The 18,328-nt window shown below is 46.3% G+C and overlaps 1 protein-coding gene across 1 annotated transcript; it reads left to right on the top strand.

Moving 5' to 3' along the window:
* Positions 1-12,462: 12,462 nt before the first annotated feature.
* LOC119160758 (protein D3) lies at positions 12,463-13,317 on the top strand. Its single transcript, XM_037412987.2, has one exon. It carries the CDS (start codon positions 12,600-12,602, stop codon positions 13,245-13,247), a length of 648 nt encoding a protein of 215 aa, XP_037268884.2. The 5' UTR covers positions 12,463-12,599; the 3' UTR covers positions 13,248-13,317.
* The last annotated feature ends 5,011 nt before the right edge of the window (positions 13,318-18,328 follow it).

Below are 18,328 nucleotides of genomic sequence, written 5' to 3'. Positions count from 1 at the left end.
AAGCTTTCGAAGAGTACCAGAAACATTGATGTCGCGGTCGTAGCCAACACTGTCAATGAATAGCGAGGGTCGGAGGAGATCATCGGGACTGATATCTTCTTCGTCAGTCGAAGATTCGTCCGAACAAGAAGAGTCCTCAGATGACAGGTGGACGGGACTTGTTGACCGACGGTCGTCATGCTGTTGCTCGAGTTGAACGTCGTCAACGGTAGCCTCAATGTTTTCAGCCGTTACTTCACCCCGATCCCGAGCGCTCACCTTGGCGTTTGTCGGCGTCTCGTCGCCACCGTTCGCGGTGCTTTCAGGTTGCTGCTCGCCCGCACAGAGAGCGTCGACAACAGGCGGAGAGGCGTCCATCGCTGTGCAAAGTAGTTGTTACAATCAATCCAAGCCTCCGATTGACGGACACTAACGAATTAACATGGCCCACTGAGCAAAGCGCGGCGTCTCAGCGCGTTTCATGCGAAGACTGAACAATAAACACCGCAATCCGCGGCAAGCAGAAGCTGCGACTGGTGGCCACCACGCGAAACAACTAAAAAAAAATACAGGATGCCGTGCCTTGCTCATCGACAGTCTGTTTAGCGGTGCTGGAAGTGGTGACTTAAAATTTATTGCAGATATTTTGTGTAGTTTTTTTACTTTCTCATGTTTTTTTTTTTTTTTTCAATACAAACTTCTCGTGCTCAGGGCAAGTGACGCGTTACCAAGGCAACGGGTGCCGGAGCTGAAAGTCCTGGAGCCCCGGATGTTGATTCGTCTGCTACACCGTGATAACCAGACTGTGGTCTGCCGTATGGCGTTCTTACGTGTGAAATTATTTGATGGTGGAAAGAAAACTCGCACCTCGCGTCTCGTTTGCTCTTTAGCCCGACTGTGGCACGATCCAGCGTTTGATGTTAAATCGGTACAGGTGTTTACCGCTTCGATTGACTACTACTACTCACGATTACGCTAGTTCGAGCCTTTTGAAGAGCGAATAAATGCGGTATTGGCAAAAAAAAAGTAGCCCGCATTTCTTTACGGGGTGAACTCGAGTAAATGCGTCGCAGAGTGGAGAGGGTATCTCGTGAATGTTGCGTAATTGGTTATGGTTTGGGGATGCTTAATTGTTATTTGATCTTTATTATTTTTATTTATTGAATAAAGGAGAAACGATGTCAAGGAGTATAAAGTTAAAGTGCGTCTTTGATAAGCATGGTGCCGTCGTTGTGTTGGACGGAGAGGATGAATGCTTTGTGGTCGCAAAATTGCACTGTCAAGGGGTGTTTGAGGAGTGGTCATGCGATTGCGTAACTGGTGAAGACGAGGTCGATGCAACTGCCGTGGATGGTAGTGGACAGGCTGCTGTTTTCGACGTTGTTGTTGGACACGCAGTACAGTCCGTGTCGGGTGCACATGTAGTCGACCAACCAATCGTCCTTGCGTATGTCGACGTTGAAGTTTCCGACGAGCAGGTCAGATTTTCACAAACGTCCGTACACGTCGTTCATTGCATGGTCGACGTACAATGTTGGCAGAATACTCGCCGTTGTTGACGCTGAAGACGGTGAGGATGGGGTAACGTTGCCTTGAACGAGTGGTGGGGCGATGATGTCGGGTTGTGCGCCAGTACTGGTTGAAGGTACTATTACCATCTGTTGCTTCCATCGCATCTACTCGAGTCAAGCAAAGCGTGAAGTCAAGCGAAGGAGGGGGAGGGAGAGGAGATGGAAGGGGAGCCGAGCATGGGCAGTGGGGTGTGGACGCCGACGACGAGCGACATGGTGCGACTATATGCTCCGCTTAAAAAAAACATTCCCAGCATATCCACGGAGTGATTGATGATGAGTGGGCGAAGCGTCCATCCATCCGTCCATTGTTCTGTCTGTCTGTCTGTCTGTCTGTCTGTCTGTCTGTCTGTCTGTCTGTCTGTCTGTCTGTCTGTCTGTCTGTCTGTCTGTCTACTTGTGCGTGCATCCGTCCGTGCTTCTGTCTGTCTGCCCGCTTGTCTGTCCATGCGTCCGTCCGTGATTCCGTCTCTCTGTCTGTCCATCCATCCGTCCATGCGTCTGTCTGTCTGTTCATCCGTCCGAGCGTATGTTCGTCTGTCCATGCGTCCACCCATCCGTCCGTCCCTGTTTCTGTCCATCCGTCCATGCATGTTTCTATCTGTCTGTGTGTCCGTCCGTCTGTGCATGCATCCGTCCGTTCGTCTTTCGGTCTGTGTGTGAAGCAGTGGCGATTGTTGCAGCCACTGCATCAGCCTGATCTTTTAGTAGACGCTGGGCTTTCACGTGGTCGTGATGCGCATGGTCTACGTGATCCAAGCAGAAGAGTCAGTGCCTGTGGGATGAGGGATTCTCCTCATCCCACAGTTTAGACAGCCCGCCTATGGTCGGTTACAGCCTAAAAATAAATGTAAGCTCCGCCAACAGCGGTCACTGTCCCACCTACGCGCTAACTGAAATCGCTTACTTAGGTGACGTCATGACCTTCCACGTATTTCAGTCTTATGACTTGTCCGTATAGGCACGTGTTCAATTCGACAGTTTTCAGTCGAAAAAATTTACTTTTGGGGTAAATTTCAGAAAAAATTCAAACTAGAGTGCTCAGCCTAACATAACACTTTAATTAACAAGAAACCACGAAGCTTTAACTCTTCATAAGAGTCATATTATGACTTCATATGAGCTCACCTCATATGAAGCGGGTGCCGCAAACTCGGATTTCAGCAAGGTCGATGCTGATGTCCGCGCGCCTGATACGTGCCATCCACAAACTGCGCCGCTTCGGGATTAGCATTCCCGCGCGGTTGCAGTGATCGAGAATAACCCTTGACGCGCGGAAGAGAGTGATGTTCGAAGACTCCCGTCCCTTCTTCGTTTTCTCGCGGTTCCAGTACCTGAACATGGCGCACAGTCCCATAACGAGCGATCGCAAAAACGCTTTCATGCTTTCACTGCCGCTGACCATCGTTCCCAAGATGGTGAAACGGTATCCCAGAATTCCTGGCCTTGACGCAGGTGCAAGACGTGTACATAGAAGCCTTGGAAGCGCTCATGCCTAAGGAAGTTACACAACGCATAGCGGAGGGTGTAGCGGGCTGATTCAGAAGGATGCCTTAAAATGCGCAATGAACTGCCACGGTTAAAAGAGGAAAATTAGCGTTGGGTTTCCCGTTTTCGATCCTTCTCATAATAGTGTTTCTGTGCTTTTTTTAAGTGTGTCTTGCACACGTCACGCAGTTCTCGCGGTCTGCAAAAAAAAAAGGGGGGGGGGGTGTAGGAAACAGGACCGATACTGAAAGCCCATCCTTGTTTTTTTTTTTTTACTAGTCTCTCGCATAGTATTGAACGACGTAGACAGCCCCCGCCTATATATACCATCATTTATTTCGGCCCGGATGCCATCACTGAATGTTTTTATGACCGTTTCCGATTCTTCAACATACGCAGCGCAGTACAGCCTGGAATCCGACGCAATCCCGCGAAGAACAATGACCGTAGCACGAAAAGCAAAAGACAACACCAAGACCTAGGACATAGAAAATAAGAAAGATAGTGCACAGAACGACACAGCACGAGCTCCAGCACGTTCCAATAATACGCCAGGTTATTTAGGTCAAGGAGACACCTCCGTACGATTTCGATTTATGTTCCCACAATCGCCACCAGGCAGATAGGCTTGGTCGGCACAGACGAACCCAGTCTTAACACATAGGAACGCAGAGCGTTTCACACCGACGAATCGGGTGAGCTACGTTCAGCAAGAAGCACGAGTGTGTGCTGTTTCCTACAAAAAGCTTCGGAGGAATGGATCTCCAATAACCGAGCCCTCCAATCGCTCTGCTAATATAGGAAGTATGGTACAGCTTTATCAGTTATCGCCTGATGTAGCTTACTACTTGACCAAACAGACTACCAACTCTGGTGCGTACTTCAGGTCGCGATATGTACCTTTTCACTCTCTCTTCCTCTTCTTTGAAGATCTTATCCCCCCCCCCCCCCGCCAGGAATCCACATCTGACTAACCTTCCAGTGTCCCCTTCAAGAAACTCTAGAGCTCTTTCTAATTTTTCAAGAAGACGTTGTTTGAAAAATACTTATACTTTACAACTTCCAAAGCCTCCATCGGAAATGCAGCCGCCACCGCCGGGATTCGAACCCGCGACCTGCGGGTCAGCAGCCGAGTACCTTAGCCACTATAGACCACCATGGTGGAGCAGCCATTCGAAGGTAAGTAAACAGAAGCAACAATTATAATTAGCATTTTAGGTTTTGTCATAGTACACAGAAACCACTTGGTGAACTATTGTTATGTATACGATTGTATACAAAAGTGAATGTCATTCACTGAACGAAAGTTTCTGAGTTAGTTTTTTTTTTCACTTTTGTTGCAAAACAGCAGTGAGTTGATGAGATGTGATTTTCACAATATGACGTTTCCACTGTCATTTCATTTTTTTCATGTTTTACTCAAAATAAGTATGCGAGCTTCACTTTCACGAGACAACTGAAAGAAGACTTCCAGTTATAAGTGACAGAAATACGCGTGAAGGAAGATGATGTGCCCACAGTTTTCCCCAGCTGGAGAAACTGCAAGAATTTTCACGTTCGGAAAATTCCAGTGATGCTGACAGACTTATACAAGACAATCAAGACAATACGGCTTTTATAGGATCTGTTATGATCACCGATGACATTACCACTGCTGCAAAACATCACATCGATGACTACGTCGCTGGATACTGCGCGCATGTCGCCTTAAAAAAAAAGCTGTCATGCGAATCATGCCACGGCGCTCTTGTTTAAGAAGATAAAAACATAGAAGGCTTAAATATTCAAACGATTAAACATTTCCTGGGGTTGGCTGAACCTTTCTCAGCCATGTACTGTTACATGTACCCTCAGCCATGTACTGTTACTCAGAGCAGATCGGGCAGCCGCCTTTGGACGACTGTCTAACTGATTATTCTGCACATTGCAGGTGGGACTTCTTTTTTTCATTAGTGCGAGCAAGCGCAATTCTTCTATTTGCGGCTCCCGATTTGCTCTGAACCTGAATCACCTTATGTAACCACCCTTTTTGATGCTATTCAACCAATTTTAAACAAAGTGTGTACAAGACGACAGGATGGAAAAAAAACTTGATGCCCTGACAGAATTCGCCAACGCTTTTAGCGAAAAAGCGCCCAGTACTGTAAAAGACTTGGGAAAGGTACTGCTTGAGATGACTATTAAGTTCCTTGATGCTCTTTCTGATATCAAGACTCATGTGGAAAAAGTCAATCCCTTGAACAACGCTATAAAGGCTGAATTGGCATCTCTCAGGGCATCTGTAAACTTTACAAGTGAGAGTTTCGATGAACTGAAAACAGAAATAAAATCGCTGCGCAAAGACATCAATGACGCAAAAAACCGTAACCTCGAGTTCCAGAAAGAGAACGCGCAAATTAAGAAAGAGCTTTGTGACACAAGAAAACAGCTGATTGACCTGCAGCAATATTCGAGGCGCAACAATATTGAATTGAAAGGTATTCCTTTTGCCGAGAACGAAGACCTAGAAAAAGTTGTGGAAAAGATTGCTGACTGTTTGCGAGTTGAGCTGACCAGTCAAGATTTGGACGTAGTGCACAGAGTACCAACAAAGACAAACAATGTACCAAATATCGTAGTAAAGTTTGTGTCGCGGTCTAAGCGTGATAAGGTCCTAAATTCGGCAAGAAAGAACAGGCTGAATACAGCGATGCTTGGTTTCAAGACAAATGTACCCGTGTTCGTGAACGAACACTTGTGTCTCGAGAATAAAGTTTTGCTAAGTAAGACCATACAGAGGAAAAAAGACAAAAACTGGAGATTCGTCTGGGTTTCTGAAGAAAAGGTATTGGCAAGGAAATCGGAGAACTCGAAGGTCATTCACATCTCCTGTGAAGATGACCTCGCGAAACTAGTATAGGTACTTCTGCGCATAGACCACCGGAAGCGCCTTTTGTTATAAAATGGCAGTCACGATACCTCAAGTAGATCAACTACTCAGCGATACGTGTACTAATATCTTCCACTGCAATATCCGCAGTATAAGAAAAAACGTGAACTTGCTTCTGGCTTTTTTTATCAAAACATGTCCACACTTTTGATGTACTAGCGATCACGGAAACGTGGTTAAAGAAGGGTGAGACAGTGCATGTTCCTGGATATGTAACCCTATCGCATCAGCGTGATTCTTGTTCACGTGGCGGCGGCGTCACATTTTTAATGAAAAGGGGCTACGCTTTTACGGAGCTATCATCACTGAATTGCAGCTCCGCTGATATTGAAGCTCTTTTTGTTAGACTACACTCTTTTGGTATAATCGGCGTCGTTTATCGACCCCCGAATTCAAACATTGACCGATTTTTAGACAAGATGGAAGAAACTTTTTTTAATCTGTCGGCGAATTGTAGCAACCCGGTTGTAATCGTTGGAGACATGAATATTGACACCCATAATTCTAAGTATACCAGTTACGCACAATTACTGAGCTCATTCAATTTTCGTAACCTAATAAACATACGTACAAGGGTAACTAGTACATCAGCAAAAACAATTGACCATGTTTTGACGAACATAACATCTGGTATGAAGGCTGGCGTTTATGATGAAGCGATATCAGATCACCTTCCTGTCTTTGTTTCCATAAATGACACACGAAAAAGCAGCACACCACGTATCACAACAGAGGGCAAAATAGATTACAATTTACTACGAAGCTTCATTCTCGCCATTGACCCTGACAGTCTATATAACGATGACGTCAATGTTGAACTTCAGAACTTAATAAAATTCCTTATCAGAGCCATTGGAAATAGCCGCTCAAACGTATCTGCGCGCTCATATAAGACCCCGCTATGTCCTTGGATGACAGCAGAAATCCTTGACCTGCTGAAGACGAAAGATTTTTGGTACCATAAATGGAAGAAACATAGAAATAATAAATATTACCTTGGCCAGTTCAAAATTTTCAGGAATAAATCCGTGCTCCTTACGAGGCAGCGAAAGAAGGAATATTACTCTCGCCTAATAGAGCAAGCTCAGGGCAACTCTGAAAAAGCTTGGGAGATCGTAAACGAAGTTGTTGGCAATCAACCACGACAACACGTGCTACCTGATTCTATTGATGCACGAACTCTAGATAACTTTAATCATTATTTCACTAAAATTGGTCCGACGTTAGCAATGCAGTTTTCTTCCTCCACTCCTCAATGTTTTTCGCCGTCTTTGCCGAATACGTTTGCGGTACACAACATTAGTCTCGACGAAATTCAAAACACTACTGCTAATTTAGCCACCAATAAAGCCAGCGGGATAGATGGGATCACAGCGCGGATAGTAAAAGACAATATTGACGTCTTAGGCCCTATCCTATGCCATATATATAACCACTCCTTGCGTACGTCAACATACCCATCCTGTCTGAAAACTGCTAAAGTAGTACCGGTGTACAAGGAGGGTGATCGCTCTGATCCCTCAAGTTATAGACCTATATCTGTTTAAGCATAATAAATAACATATTTGAAAGAATTCTAGCAAAACGGATGCGCGTCTTCCTAGAAAAATATCGTGTAATATGCGCCGAGCAACATGGATTTCGGGCGCACCATTCCACCGCCACTGCTGTACTATCTCTATCACAAAAAATTAACGAAGCATTAAATAATAACCTCCTTGTAGCAGTAGTTTTTCTTGATTTAAAGACAGCATTTGATACAGTTGACCATGATATATTACTAATGAAATTAAGACACTACGGTTTACGTGGCAAAATTTTTGACTTATTTTCTAGTTACATGAGCGAACGTCAACAAATGGTGATTATGCATAATCTCACTTCCTCCCTGTTAAATATACACACTGGGGTACCACAAGGCTCCGTTCTTGGACCCTTACTGTTCTCACTGTACGTAAACGACCAACCAAACATATTGACGTCGGCGGAGATGCTAATGTACGCTGATGATACAGCCGTTATTGTTACTTCAGACAATATAAGGGATCTCGAGCATAAAAGTAATGTAGAACTAAAAAAATGTTTGTCAGTGGTTTATAGCGAATAAACTAACACTGAATGCAAAGAAAACTAAATACACTATTTTCCACTCCCGTTATCGAGATATAAGTAATGAGTCCATTTGCATTACAATAAATAACTGCGTGCTTGAGAAGACGAACGAATTCAAATATCTGGGTGTAATTCTCGATAGCCAGCTAAACTGGCAAAGCGACATTAACTCTGTATGCGCTAAACTGGGATCTGGATGCAGTACATTATTAACCGCTAGAAATTATTTTAAAAGTAGTATTCTCCGAATTCTCTATTTCACATTTTTTCATTGTCACCTCACATATTGCATAGATTCATGGGGATGGACTTTTAAAACATATCTAGAACCCTTACGTATACTACAAAATCGAGCACTTCGAATAATAAACAATGCTAGATATGATCAACACAGCGCGCCATTGTTTCGTAATATGGAAATCATGCCATTCGATAATTTACGACAGCAAAAAATTGCACTTACCGTCTATAATGTCATTTCTTATAACCTGCCCTTTCATATATCAGTATTTTCATCCTCTTGCCGCCTTACCAGACGTGCCACATTACATAATTTCAATCTTCCGCCTACTAACAATGTTTATGGCAAACGATTGCTACAATTTGCTGGAGTAAAGGTCTGGAATGATATACCATGCCAAATAAAAGAAAGCATAAGTTTTGCCTGTGCTCTTAAAAAATACTTTTTGCAGAAAAATGAACAGGTACGCTAACACACACCTCGTTGTAATCTCCACTTCGTTATGTATAGATTATATGTCTAACAAAATCATACATGACATGGTATACGTACCTTTATGTATTTGATGTATTGTATACATACAATCCGTTGTTTACATGGAAGAATGCTGCAAAATACTGCAAATGACTTATCACAAATATGTTTCCTTCTTATATTTTGTTTCGATTTTTTGTATGATTGAAGTGTACTTATAAAATATCTGCTTTGTTAACACAATCTGTTCCTTTAAATGCATATTTATTTAGACCCCCTACTAGCCAGTGGCTATGGGTCTAACCAGTGTTGTGTATTTTCATGTAATAAGAGAACTTGAAATAAAATGAAATGAAAAAAATGAAATGGTACTAAATAAAAAAAAAACTTGCAGTACAAAAGCTTACCAGTGCATGGAAGCTTCACGAAAAATTCCTTTCTCACTGATCACCAAGTGTTGTTCTGTGAACGATAATGTCTGTGTTGAGCATTGTTCGGAAATAAAAACATGCGCCAATGGACACAAATGAGATACTGTGATGCGCTTGATAGTGAATGCGGGGACGAACGGCCTATTACAATTTGTGCAAACTAAAAATGATGCAGTGCAATTTACCCCCTTCCTCCTCTAAAGATGGTGCCGCATGCGAAGCAAGCGTGAACATTAAAAGAAGAAGTGATGTGTGCGTGGCTTAGCGATATTTTCATTAAAGAGAAGTTTGGTGCTTGTATTTTTGCGCCCTCCCCGTCTATGTTATTATATTTTTTGCTTTACATTGGACAAAAATGTAAAAATGTCCTGTTGGCATGCTTTTAGTATGTGTTAAGGGGACAAAGGAAAGTTGACTGAATGTGTAAATACGTGTATGTGATTGGATGTCAGAAACGTGCGATTTTTTTCAATCGTACGCTTAAAAGTACGACCAAACAGCACTCCGTTTTTCTAAAAGCGGACCAATTTCTTTTGCAGTTCCTGCTGAAATATTAGCAATTTACTCGGTCTTATAGAAAGCGCTCATACGAAATTCTAGCTTTCGCTAAATTATTTTCACACCATGTGCACCTTGGGCGCACGTAAAAGAACCCCAGGTGGTCGAAATTTCCGGAGGCCTCCACTACGGCGTCTCTCATTATCATATATGCTGGTTTTGGGATGTTAAATCCCACATATCAATCATCAATCAACACCGTGTGCACCACCAACAGTATAAGTATAAGAAACCGTTGGCAGCATGCGAAATCGTGGAGCGAGTGGTGTGGGCAAGCACCGTCACGTCACGATGGGCTTGAGTTATTCTAGGCGGTGTTGCCACAGCGCGGCATTAACGGCATAGAAAGAAAGGCGCGTCTCGTCTCTCACACACCGTGACGTGTACGTGACGTGACGATGCGTGTGCGTCACGTGATGCTCCACTCCGGCTCCGGGAGCATACTGTTGCTTATGTCCAATTACAATGGCAGATAGCGAGCGTTCGGTTGGATTGTCAACGGAGCGTGTAGATCTGAGCGAGATTGCTATCGCAAAACCTGCGATATGAACCCATACGCCTCGACTGGAGCTGTCGACACACGCAAATCTTGCGAGGGGGCATCGGGGAAGGGGGCGAAGCGTTTTCCTGCCCGCGACTTCAAACATACCGCCGTGAGGCTGTGAAAGGCGGGCGCACGAACTACGTCAAGCGACCTTCCGGTAAAATCTGCCGATTTTCGGTGGAGCGAGAATTCTTGCTCCACGAAGTAATCCATAATCGGTGGTTGCTCTTAATCTGCCATTGGAATACACAGTTCACGTTCCCGATCTGCCATCGGAATATGATTGCTCCACTCGGATCAGAGAAAAGCTTATCTGGATCTGCCATTGGAATTCAACATTATACTCCTGCTCCGGGAGTTTGGCTTGCGAAAGCCATAAAGAGGGTGAGTGGCAAGGATGCGAAGCTCACATCCTCGCATTATAGAGTCGCACCACGTCAAGATATTATCAGCTCTGCTTGTAATGAGTCTAATTTAATTTTTGTGCTAATTGCTCTTTATTGGGCACGTAATAATTTCCAGTGCATAACTAAAGTAGGGTATGCGTTCTAGTGAGAGACATTTTATAAAGTTTCGTGGTCGTAATAAAGGTGTAGTATCTTCAATCATCGAAGTAGGCACGCGCCTACATTTACTCCATCGTCACCCATTACTACAAGTCCTTGCGAATGTATCGTAGTATTGCGAGAGGTACGGGCATCGGTACCCAGCACCTCCATCACCTACAAAGGGGTATCTTACAGGCACGCAGCAGTGGTTTACTTGTCTTGTCTTGTCGCCTAGGATATCTCGGCTCATACCCACACGGGAGATTGGCCACACTGTACCTCATAATAGATAATTTTTTCACAACGCTTGCTAAAAAAAAAAGAAACGGAAGTTAGATAGGAACAATAATAATGTTCCTTTAAAAAACGTGAAAAAGTGCAGAAGAATGCGATAAACCAGAATATATAAAACAAATTAACAAGAATGGGGAAGGGGGACAAAGAATTGGATATATCTGGCAGTACCACTGATTTGTTGGTTTACTTAGAACAAATCTTAGCTCGATGCAGGCCCGCGATCACAGTCCGACGTCTTTCTCCTTTCTCGATCTGCTTGAACCCTCTGTCCACCACCCTCAATAAGTGCGAAAAACAAACGTGTTAAGCGTTGATAAATATTTAAGAGAAGCTAGAGTGATGTATTGTCACCGCTTCTTTGAGGGACAAAAAGCGATAAAAAGGGCCTTTCCCGGCATTGCAACAAAAAGCATGGGCGCAGCCAGAATTGTTTTCGAGAGGCGGGGACAGGAAGGGGGCGATGAGCTTCAACCAGGCTCCATGCATGACTTTACGTACATTTGCATGCGCGCGAGCATATATGCTCATGCAAAACTGAGAAATATCCTGTGGGTTTCGATGTGGTCACGGCTACGCTATAACGACGAGATGCTGTTATCGATACGGCTCATCCGCAACAAGCGCACCCTTCGGCGCTCTCAAAAGACTCGCATAAAGACTGCACACGGCACGCAAAGCCTGTCGGGAAGGGGCGCCGCGCTGGCAGCTGTCAGTTGAAAAGGCTCGGAGAAAAAATCAGAACAAAGCCGCACAATACTTTGCAGCGAATAGGGAAACAGGCGGCAGGCGCACAGCCCAAAACTCGTCTCGTACGCAACTCTAGCCGCGAAAAAGCATCCGTCACTATATTTTATACAAACAGGAACGAGCACTCTACAGGCCGAGGTACAGGCACGAAAAATTCACCCAGCAGGTCACCAAAGATCGCCCGATCTGCGAGTTCCACATCTTGTCTTGTCTTGTCTTGTCTTGTCGCCTATAGGATATCTTGGCTCATACCCACATGGAGGATTGGCCACACTGTGCCTCATAATAGATAATTTTTTTGCATCGCTTGCTAAAAGAAGAAAGAGAAATTAGATAGGAACAATAATAATGTTCCTTTAAAAAAACTTGAAAAAGTGCAGAATAATGCGATAAACCAGAATTTATAAAACAAATTAACAAGAATGAGGAAGGGGGACAAAGAATTGGACATATCTGGCAGTACCCCTAGCAGCGTATCCTTCAGGTTGCCTGAATGAATTTATGTAGCGCTGACAGAATAGCACTGCGGCCCACACCCAACCGACTGGCTCCAAACGATGATAGGGTGGATGTATTGACTGGCAATCTGAGCATACCAATCGGTCTTTCAAGAATTATTCGTCGCAGTGAGGCGAAGCGGTGGCATGTCTGAGCATTGGTAAATCACGCGCAAGGGAGCGATGGCTTTCGTCCACATTTCGTCATCGTCGATTCTTTTCCTCGCGCTATGGAACTACAGACAAGACGCTGCCCACGGCGTTCCAGCGCGCTATGGACGTTCACTGCAGCCCCCGGAAGTATGGACGTCATCGGGACTGGTGAAGGACCTTTCCCTGGAAGGTCCCGTGGAAGGCCTTCTAAAAGTCGTCTACGGAAGGCGGGTTCAGGTTTCGGTGGTCATTAACGGCTCTTTGTGGCCCTACGAGGCATGCCTGAAACCTAAGTCGGTGTCCCTGGACGGTGCCACTGCCACCGAGTGCGTCCCGCCCTTCGCCTTAATCATGGTGGACCCGGACGCTCCCACCGTCAACGCAGCTACGGAACGAAGCAGGGTGCACTGGATGGTGATCAACGCCAAGAGCGCGACTGAGCTACACAAGGGTGAGCAGGTGATGCTGTACGAGAGCCCCACTCCACCACCCGGAACGGGCACGCATCGATTCGTGTTCCTGGTCTACTGTCAGCGCGGCAAAACCTTGAACGGCACTGACGTGAAAGCCACGAAAAGAACCAATTTCGACGTGAAGGACTTTGAAAAGAAACTCGGTGCTATGATGCCCATTGGGGGCACCTTCTTTTACGCCAAAAGCCCCCGAAACCAGAGATAGAGTCGTTCATAGCCAGTAATTTACAGCCCAAGATTGTGGATAGAGTCGCTTTTTTGAAGACCGAAAACAGGAGCTGCAGGCATCTGCGAAACCGATGAATAAATATCGATATTTTGAAAATTGTAACGTGCCCTTAAAATAGTCCCATACTCAGCAAAAAGTCGTAGGCCACGTGATAAACTATCCTCGTTCTTCATATACGGGGCGAGTTCATCAGCGAATGCTGTCACCTTCATGGCACCACTGCCTAGTAGTGGAAGGCCTCGAAAGTATGGATCAGCAAATAGCGAGCGCAGGGATGGTTCGAGGCTGAGTACAAAAAGTACCGTGGATAGAAGACAATCCTGTCGAACACCACGGGTGACTAGAAAGGGAGCGTGCTCGAACTCATCAAGAAACAGCGTGCTGTGTGTATTTCTGTATGCGCTTCTAAAAACCTCGTTGGAGTTTTGTGAGATGCCAAACACTGCCATTACACTAAATATGAAGCTATGTTCTAGGCGATCGAATGCCTTCTATCGATCAAGTGAAACCAAGAGTCCCCGACCTGGTCTTGTCAACGTGTACGAAATTATTTAACGTGTTACAAAGAAGAGACTGTGAATTTCTCTTCCACGAATAGAGCACACCTGATTATCTCCTAATAAGGAAGGCATCGGGCTTCTCAAACACCGTGTGATAACTGCTTCGAAAGCCTCGTAACCAACGTGGAAGAGCGCAGCTGGTATTCACTCCTCTGGCCGAACTGACGATGGGTCATGTTTAGGCATTATAACAATGCGACCATCACGAGAGCTATCAGGGAAATCAAAGTTCTCAAAGCAGTGGCAAATAACAGGTGAAAATGCCAGCAATGTCATCCCAAAGCGTTAAATAGAACTCGACTGGCAAGCCATCCGGCCCGGATGCTGAGCCATGCTTCATCGAAGAGAGTGCCTCTTTTACTTCGTCGGCTGACGGATTTGTGCAAAGTTGTTCAGCTACTTATGATGAAACTTGAGGCTGTTTTGGCGGTACCGCGATACGATGACATTGTCGTACGAGCCATGTTGGCAAAGTGAGATATGAAAGCTGAATGAGCACGCGCAGGTGGAAACACAACGGAAGGGCCTCACGGTGTGGGTCTTTCTGCTTTTATCCTTCGATTCAGGAGAATGGCGACAGTTCAACCCCTTCTTGAGTGTCCAGTCAGCTTCATTTTGTTTTTGGCTTTCATACGTGCTGACATTGTCAATCAAAAACAAATATTACACTTATTTTGGCACAAGATCAGTACAAAGTCATTACGTAGTTATTAAGGGTACTTGCTTGGGCGAGTGGGTAGCTATTAATTGTCACCCTAGTGCGCACTGCTTAAAAGACGAACACTTGGAATGAATGACTAGACGGACCCAAGCGCAAACTTCCACTCCTTCCATGACACACCTGTCTGCTTCCCTACGTCAGGCGTACGTTAGCACTAGGACTGAAATACGCGGTTGAGCAAAAAAGACAAGCCCCAGAGCTGCTGACATGTGTACGACAAGTTACTAAGCAAGCGTCAGACATTGAAGCAGACAGGTGTGTCGCGGAAGCAGTGGAAGTGTGCGCTTGTGTCCGTCTAGTCCTTCATCGCAAGTGTTCGTCTTTTAAGCAGTGCGCAATAAGGTTACGATCATTAGGTAGTGTGTTACTTTTTTTATAAACTGCATAGATGTATACATATATATACCGCAGTGCTTATTACGAAGTGCTGGCAATGCACAGCTATCCCCACAAAATAAACCGGTGTTTCCTACGCTTCACTAAAACTACACGGTGCTGCAACTTACCAGTGACTTGGCATTCTAAAAAAATTTCGTTTCTTCAAATTACTGCTGAATGGCGTCCGTATTTCACGCAGCACTTATTCGCGAATTTCTTCGTGCAGAACGTTAAATAACGGTTTTATTCTCTCTCGCAAGACAGAACACTATCGCCTTTCGACGACTTTTGCCAGCGTAGCACGCAGGTATGCCGCCATTTCTTTTCTTCGTGCTCCCGCCAGTTGTTTTTTTTTTATTTTTATCGTCGCAGTGCGTGTATCCGTACGCGCAGCCCTTGTATGGTATATTCTGGGAACCGTAGCCCTTCGGAGGGCTAAACTTGGAGACTAAGCAGCTCCCCGAAGAGCTCTACAAGGACGAGGCCGTTGGGACCTCGCTGCGCACCCGTTCTCAACTCCGGAAGGCGGTAGGCGACTTCCAGGAGGAACAGGCAGCCGCGGTGGCCAAGCACCCAAAATGGAAAAAGAGACGACCGTGCCAGCTACTTCGAAAAGAAAGAAGAAAAGTTTCAGCTTATCCACGGAGTAAATGATGGTGGATGGGGTAAAACAAAGAAAGAAGGTTACAGCATATGCACGGAGTGAATGATGATGAGCGGGGCGAAGCGTCCGTGCGTCCGTCCACACCTCGGGATCCTGTCAACGAGCACGAGCTGCAGCGGTCTTCCGCACCCGGCGCTTCTCGTCACCTATGGTCCACCGAGCAGCACGATCCGAGAAACGCACTCGTAGGGTGACGATCCAAGGGAATGAGAGATAACGGGAGCGCCGGCGGAGCTTCATGCAGCCAATCGGAGAGCAGCTGCACCACCAACACCATCAAGCGTACCTTCACCAAACCGCCATATTGTACGCATGCCTATGAGACTGCGTCCTTTCGGAAACGAGACGAGAAATGAAGCAAATCGTCATCTAATATATCGTCACCCAACTGCGGTTTGCATGCATATTTATGAAACAGTGTCATTTAAAGTAGGAGAATGGAGATGCTACCGGGTATACAGAGGATGGTCAATGACTGACGCCACACGAGCACCAGCCAGGTCTCGCCGTAGGAGCTTCGCCCCTAAAAGACGAAACGGAGATTCTTCGCCAATCCTCCAAAGTATGTATGAGCCACACGAGCACGTGAACAAGAACGAGAAAAAAACGCAACATTAAAGCCGCCTCAATGCTTTCTTAACCCGTGGTTATTCTTGCAGCAGCCACAATCACAAGCCCTATTCCGGGTTCTTCCCGCACGGCGAATCACTCGTCACCAGCGCCAGCCGGCGCGCAGGAGGAGAGCTCCGCTCCGAGCACCCTTTCTCGAGCCGATACAACGGAAAGTGACATGTCATCTGTCTCCAGTTCCTCTTTGGAGCGTCACACGCCTGCCTAGTCACTCGCAACTTCGGACTCGGAGCGAGGAAAACAGAGAGGCCACAAGCCACTCTGCGCCCCCCCCCCCCTATTTTACTCTCTCTCCCCCGCCGACCACCGATGTCTACTTGAACATATTCTTACAAGAAAACGTATATTTACAGATATTTACAACGATTACACGTGATGACAATGCCTGGCGCACTGGCGGGCTGGAACCCGTCTCTATCCACTTCGTAGTCTTTTCTTTCAGTCTGGGACCCTCTACTGCTTTATGCCCCAATCCCACTACTGCCTTGTGGCACTACCCCGCGGCGTTAAAGCGCCGACCCGGTGCTTGTCACGAAAGGGGAGTGTTGGGTGACACATAAGGCTTCAGTCTGACGACGTGCACAACAGTGGATGGTGGTGGCATTGAGTGCGCTTCGTCGACGACTCGCTGTATCTCGTAGGTGAGGTTGGTGATCTTGCGAAGGACTTTGTATGGTCCGTCATAGCGAAATAAAAGTTTTTCTGAGAGGCCGATGTGACGACATGGGGTCCACAAGAGTACGAGAGAACCTGGTGCATACGAAACTTCGCGGTGGTGACGATCGTATCGATCTTTCTGAGAGGCTTGAGAAAGCATGAGTCGTTCTCGGGCAATCTGTCGTGCTGCGTCGGCTCGCTCTATGGCATCGCGGACGTATGTGACAGGGGAGCTTGAACCAGCGGGAAGGAGTGTATCAAGAGGCAGAGAGGGTTCCCGTCCATAAAGAAGGTAGAACGGGGAATAGCCTGCGGTGTCATGTCTGGAGGAGTTGTAAGCGAAGGTGACGTAGGGTAACGTTGCGTCCCAGTCACGGTGGTCTGGAGAAACATACATTGACAACATGTCCGTGATAGTGCGATTCAGGCGCTCTGTAAGTCCATTAGTTTGTGGATGGTATGCCGTTGTGAACTTGTGGTTCGTGGAACAGGAACGTACGATATCCTGGACGACGCGAGATAAAAAGTATCGGCCTTGATCAGTAACGAGCTGTCGAGGAGCGCCGTGATGCAATATGATGTCATGTAGCAGAAAGTCGGCGACATCGGTAGCGCAGCTGGTTGGAAGAGCGCGGGTGATCGCGTAACGTGTCGCGTAGTCGGTCGCCACGGCAACCCATTTGTTCCCGGATGCAGAAGTGGGAAATGGCCCGAGAAGGTCGAGCCCTACGCGGTAGAATGGTTCAGCAGGGATCTCAATAAGGTTAAGAAGGCCAGCTGGAAGCGATGTTGGTCGTTTTCGACGTTGACAAAGGTCGCAGCTGGCGACATACTTTTGCACAGAGTGATATAGGCGTGGCAATAAAATGACGCCTTTGGCGAGCATTTTCTCGACCTCTTTCTGGATGACAGAGCGTTCGGCAGCGGAGACGCGGTAAGGGCGGCGATGAATTGGGTTGGCATCGCCGGTGTTGATGTGATGGGTCACAACTGATGTCTGGCCTAAAGGGCGGTTGTCAAGATCAAATATGTCCGCATAGGATGTCAGCAGACGGTGGAGGTCTTGTGCTTCGGAGGGCGAAAGATCTGGTGCTATCATTTTGGCAATGTCAATGCTTGACAGGTTGGGCGCAGTGAGCAAGTTGACGTGCGGAGTAGGTTGCTGAGCCGACAGTTCAGAAATATCACACTCTTGCAACGACGACATGACGCCTAGTTTAATACCAGCAGGCAGCACATGCGTGGAGAAACCAAAGTTCAAAAGAGACAGATGGGTCTGATTGTGGCATACTCTCACCACGGTGTGCGGAACAGCAATGGAGTGCTTTAGCACAACGTCGGTAATAGGTGAAACGACATATTCACCATCGCGCAAAGGCGGATCACACACGAGCTGCACGTAAGTCGCGGCTTGTGGCGGAAGATGCAGGAACTCGGTGGCACAAAG

Source organism: Rhipicephalus microplus, chromosome 3 (genome assembly GCF_043290135.1).
Source record: "Rhipicephalus microplus isolate Deutch F79 chromosome 3, USDA_Rmic, whole genome shotgun sequence".
Lineage (NCBI taxonomy): Eukaryota > Metazoa > Arthropoda > Arachnida > Ixodida > Ixodidae > Rhipicephalus > Rhipicephalus microplus.
Note: the sequence above shows the minus strand (reverse complement) of the source record. Positions and strands in the feature narration are given on the sequence as shown.

Excerpts from the sequence above, each read along its gene's own strand:
- LOC119160758 (XM_037412987.2), top strand. The coding sequence starts at position 12,600 with ATGGCTTTCGTCCACATTTCGTCATCGTCGATTCTTTTCCTCGCGCTA.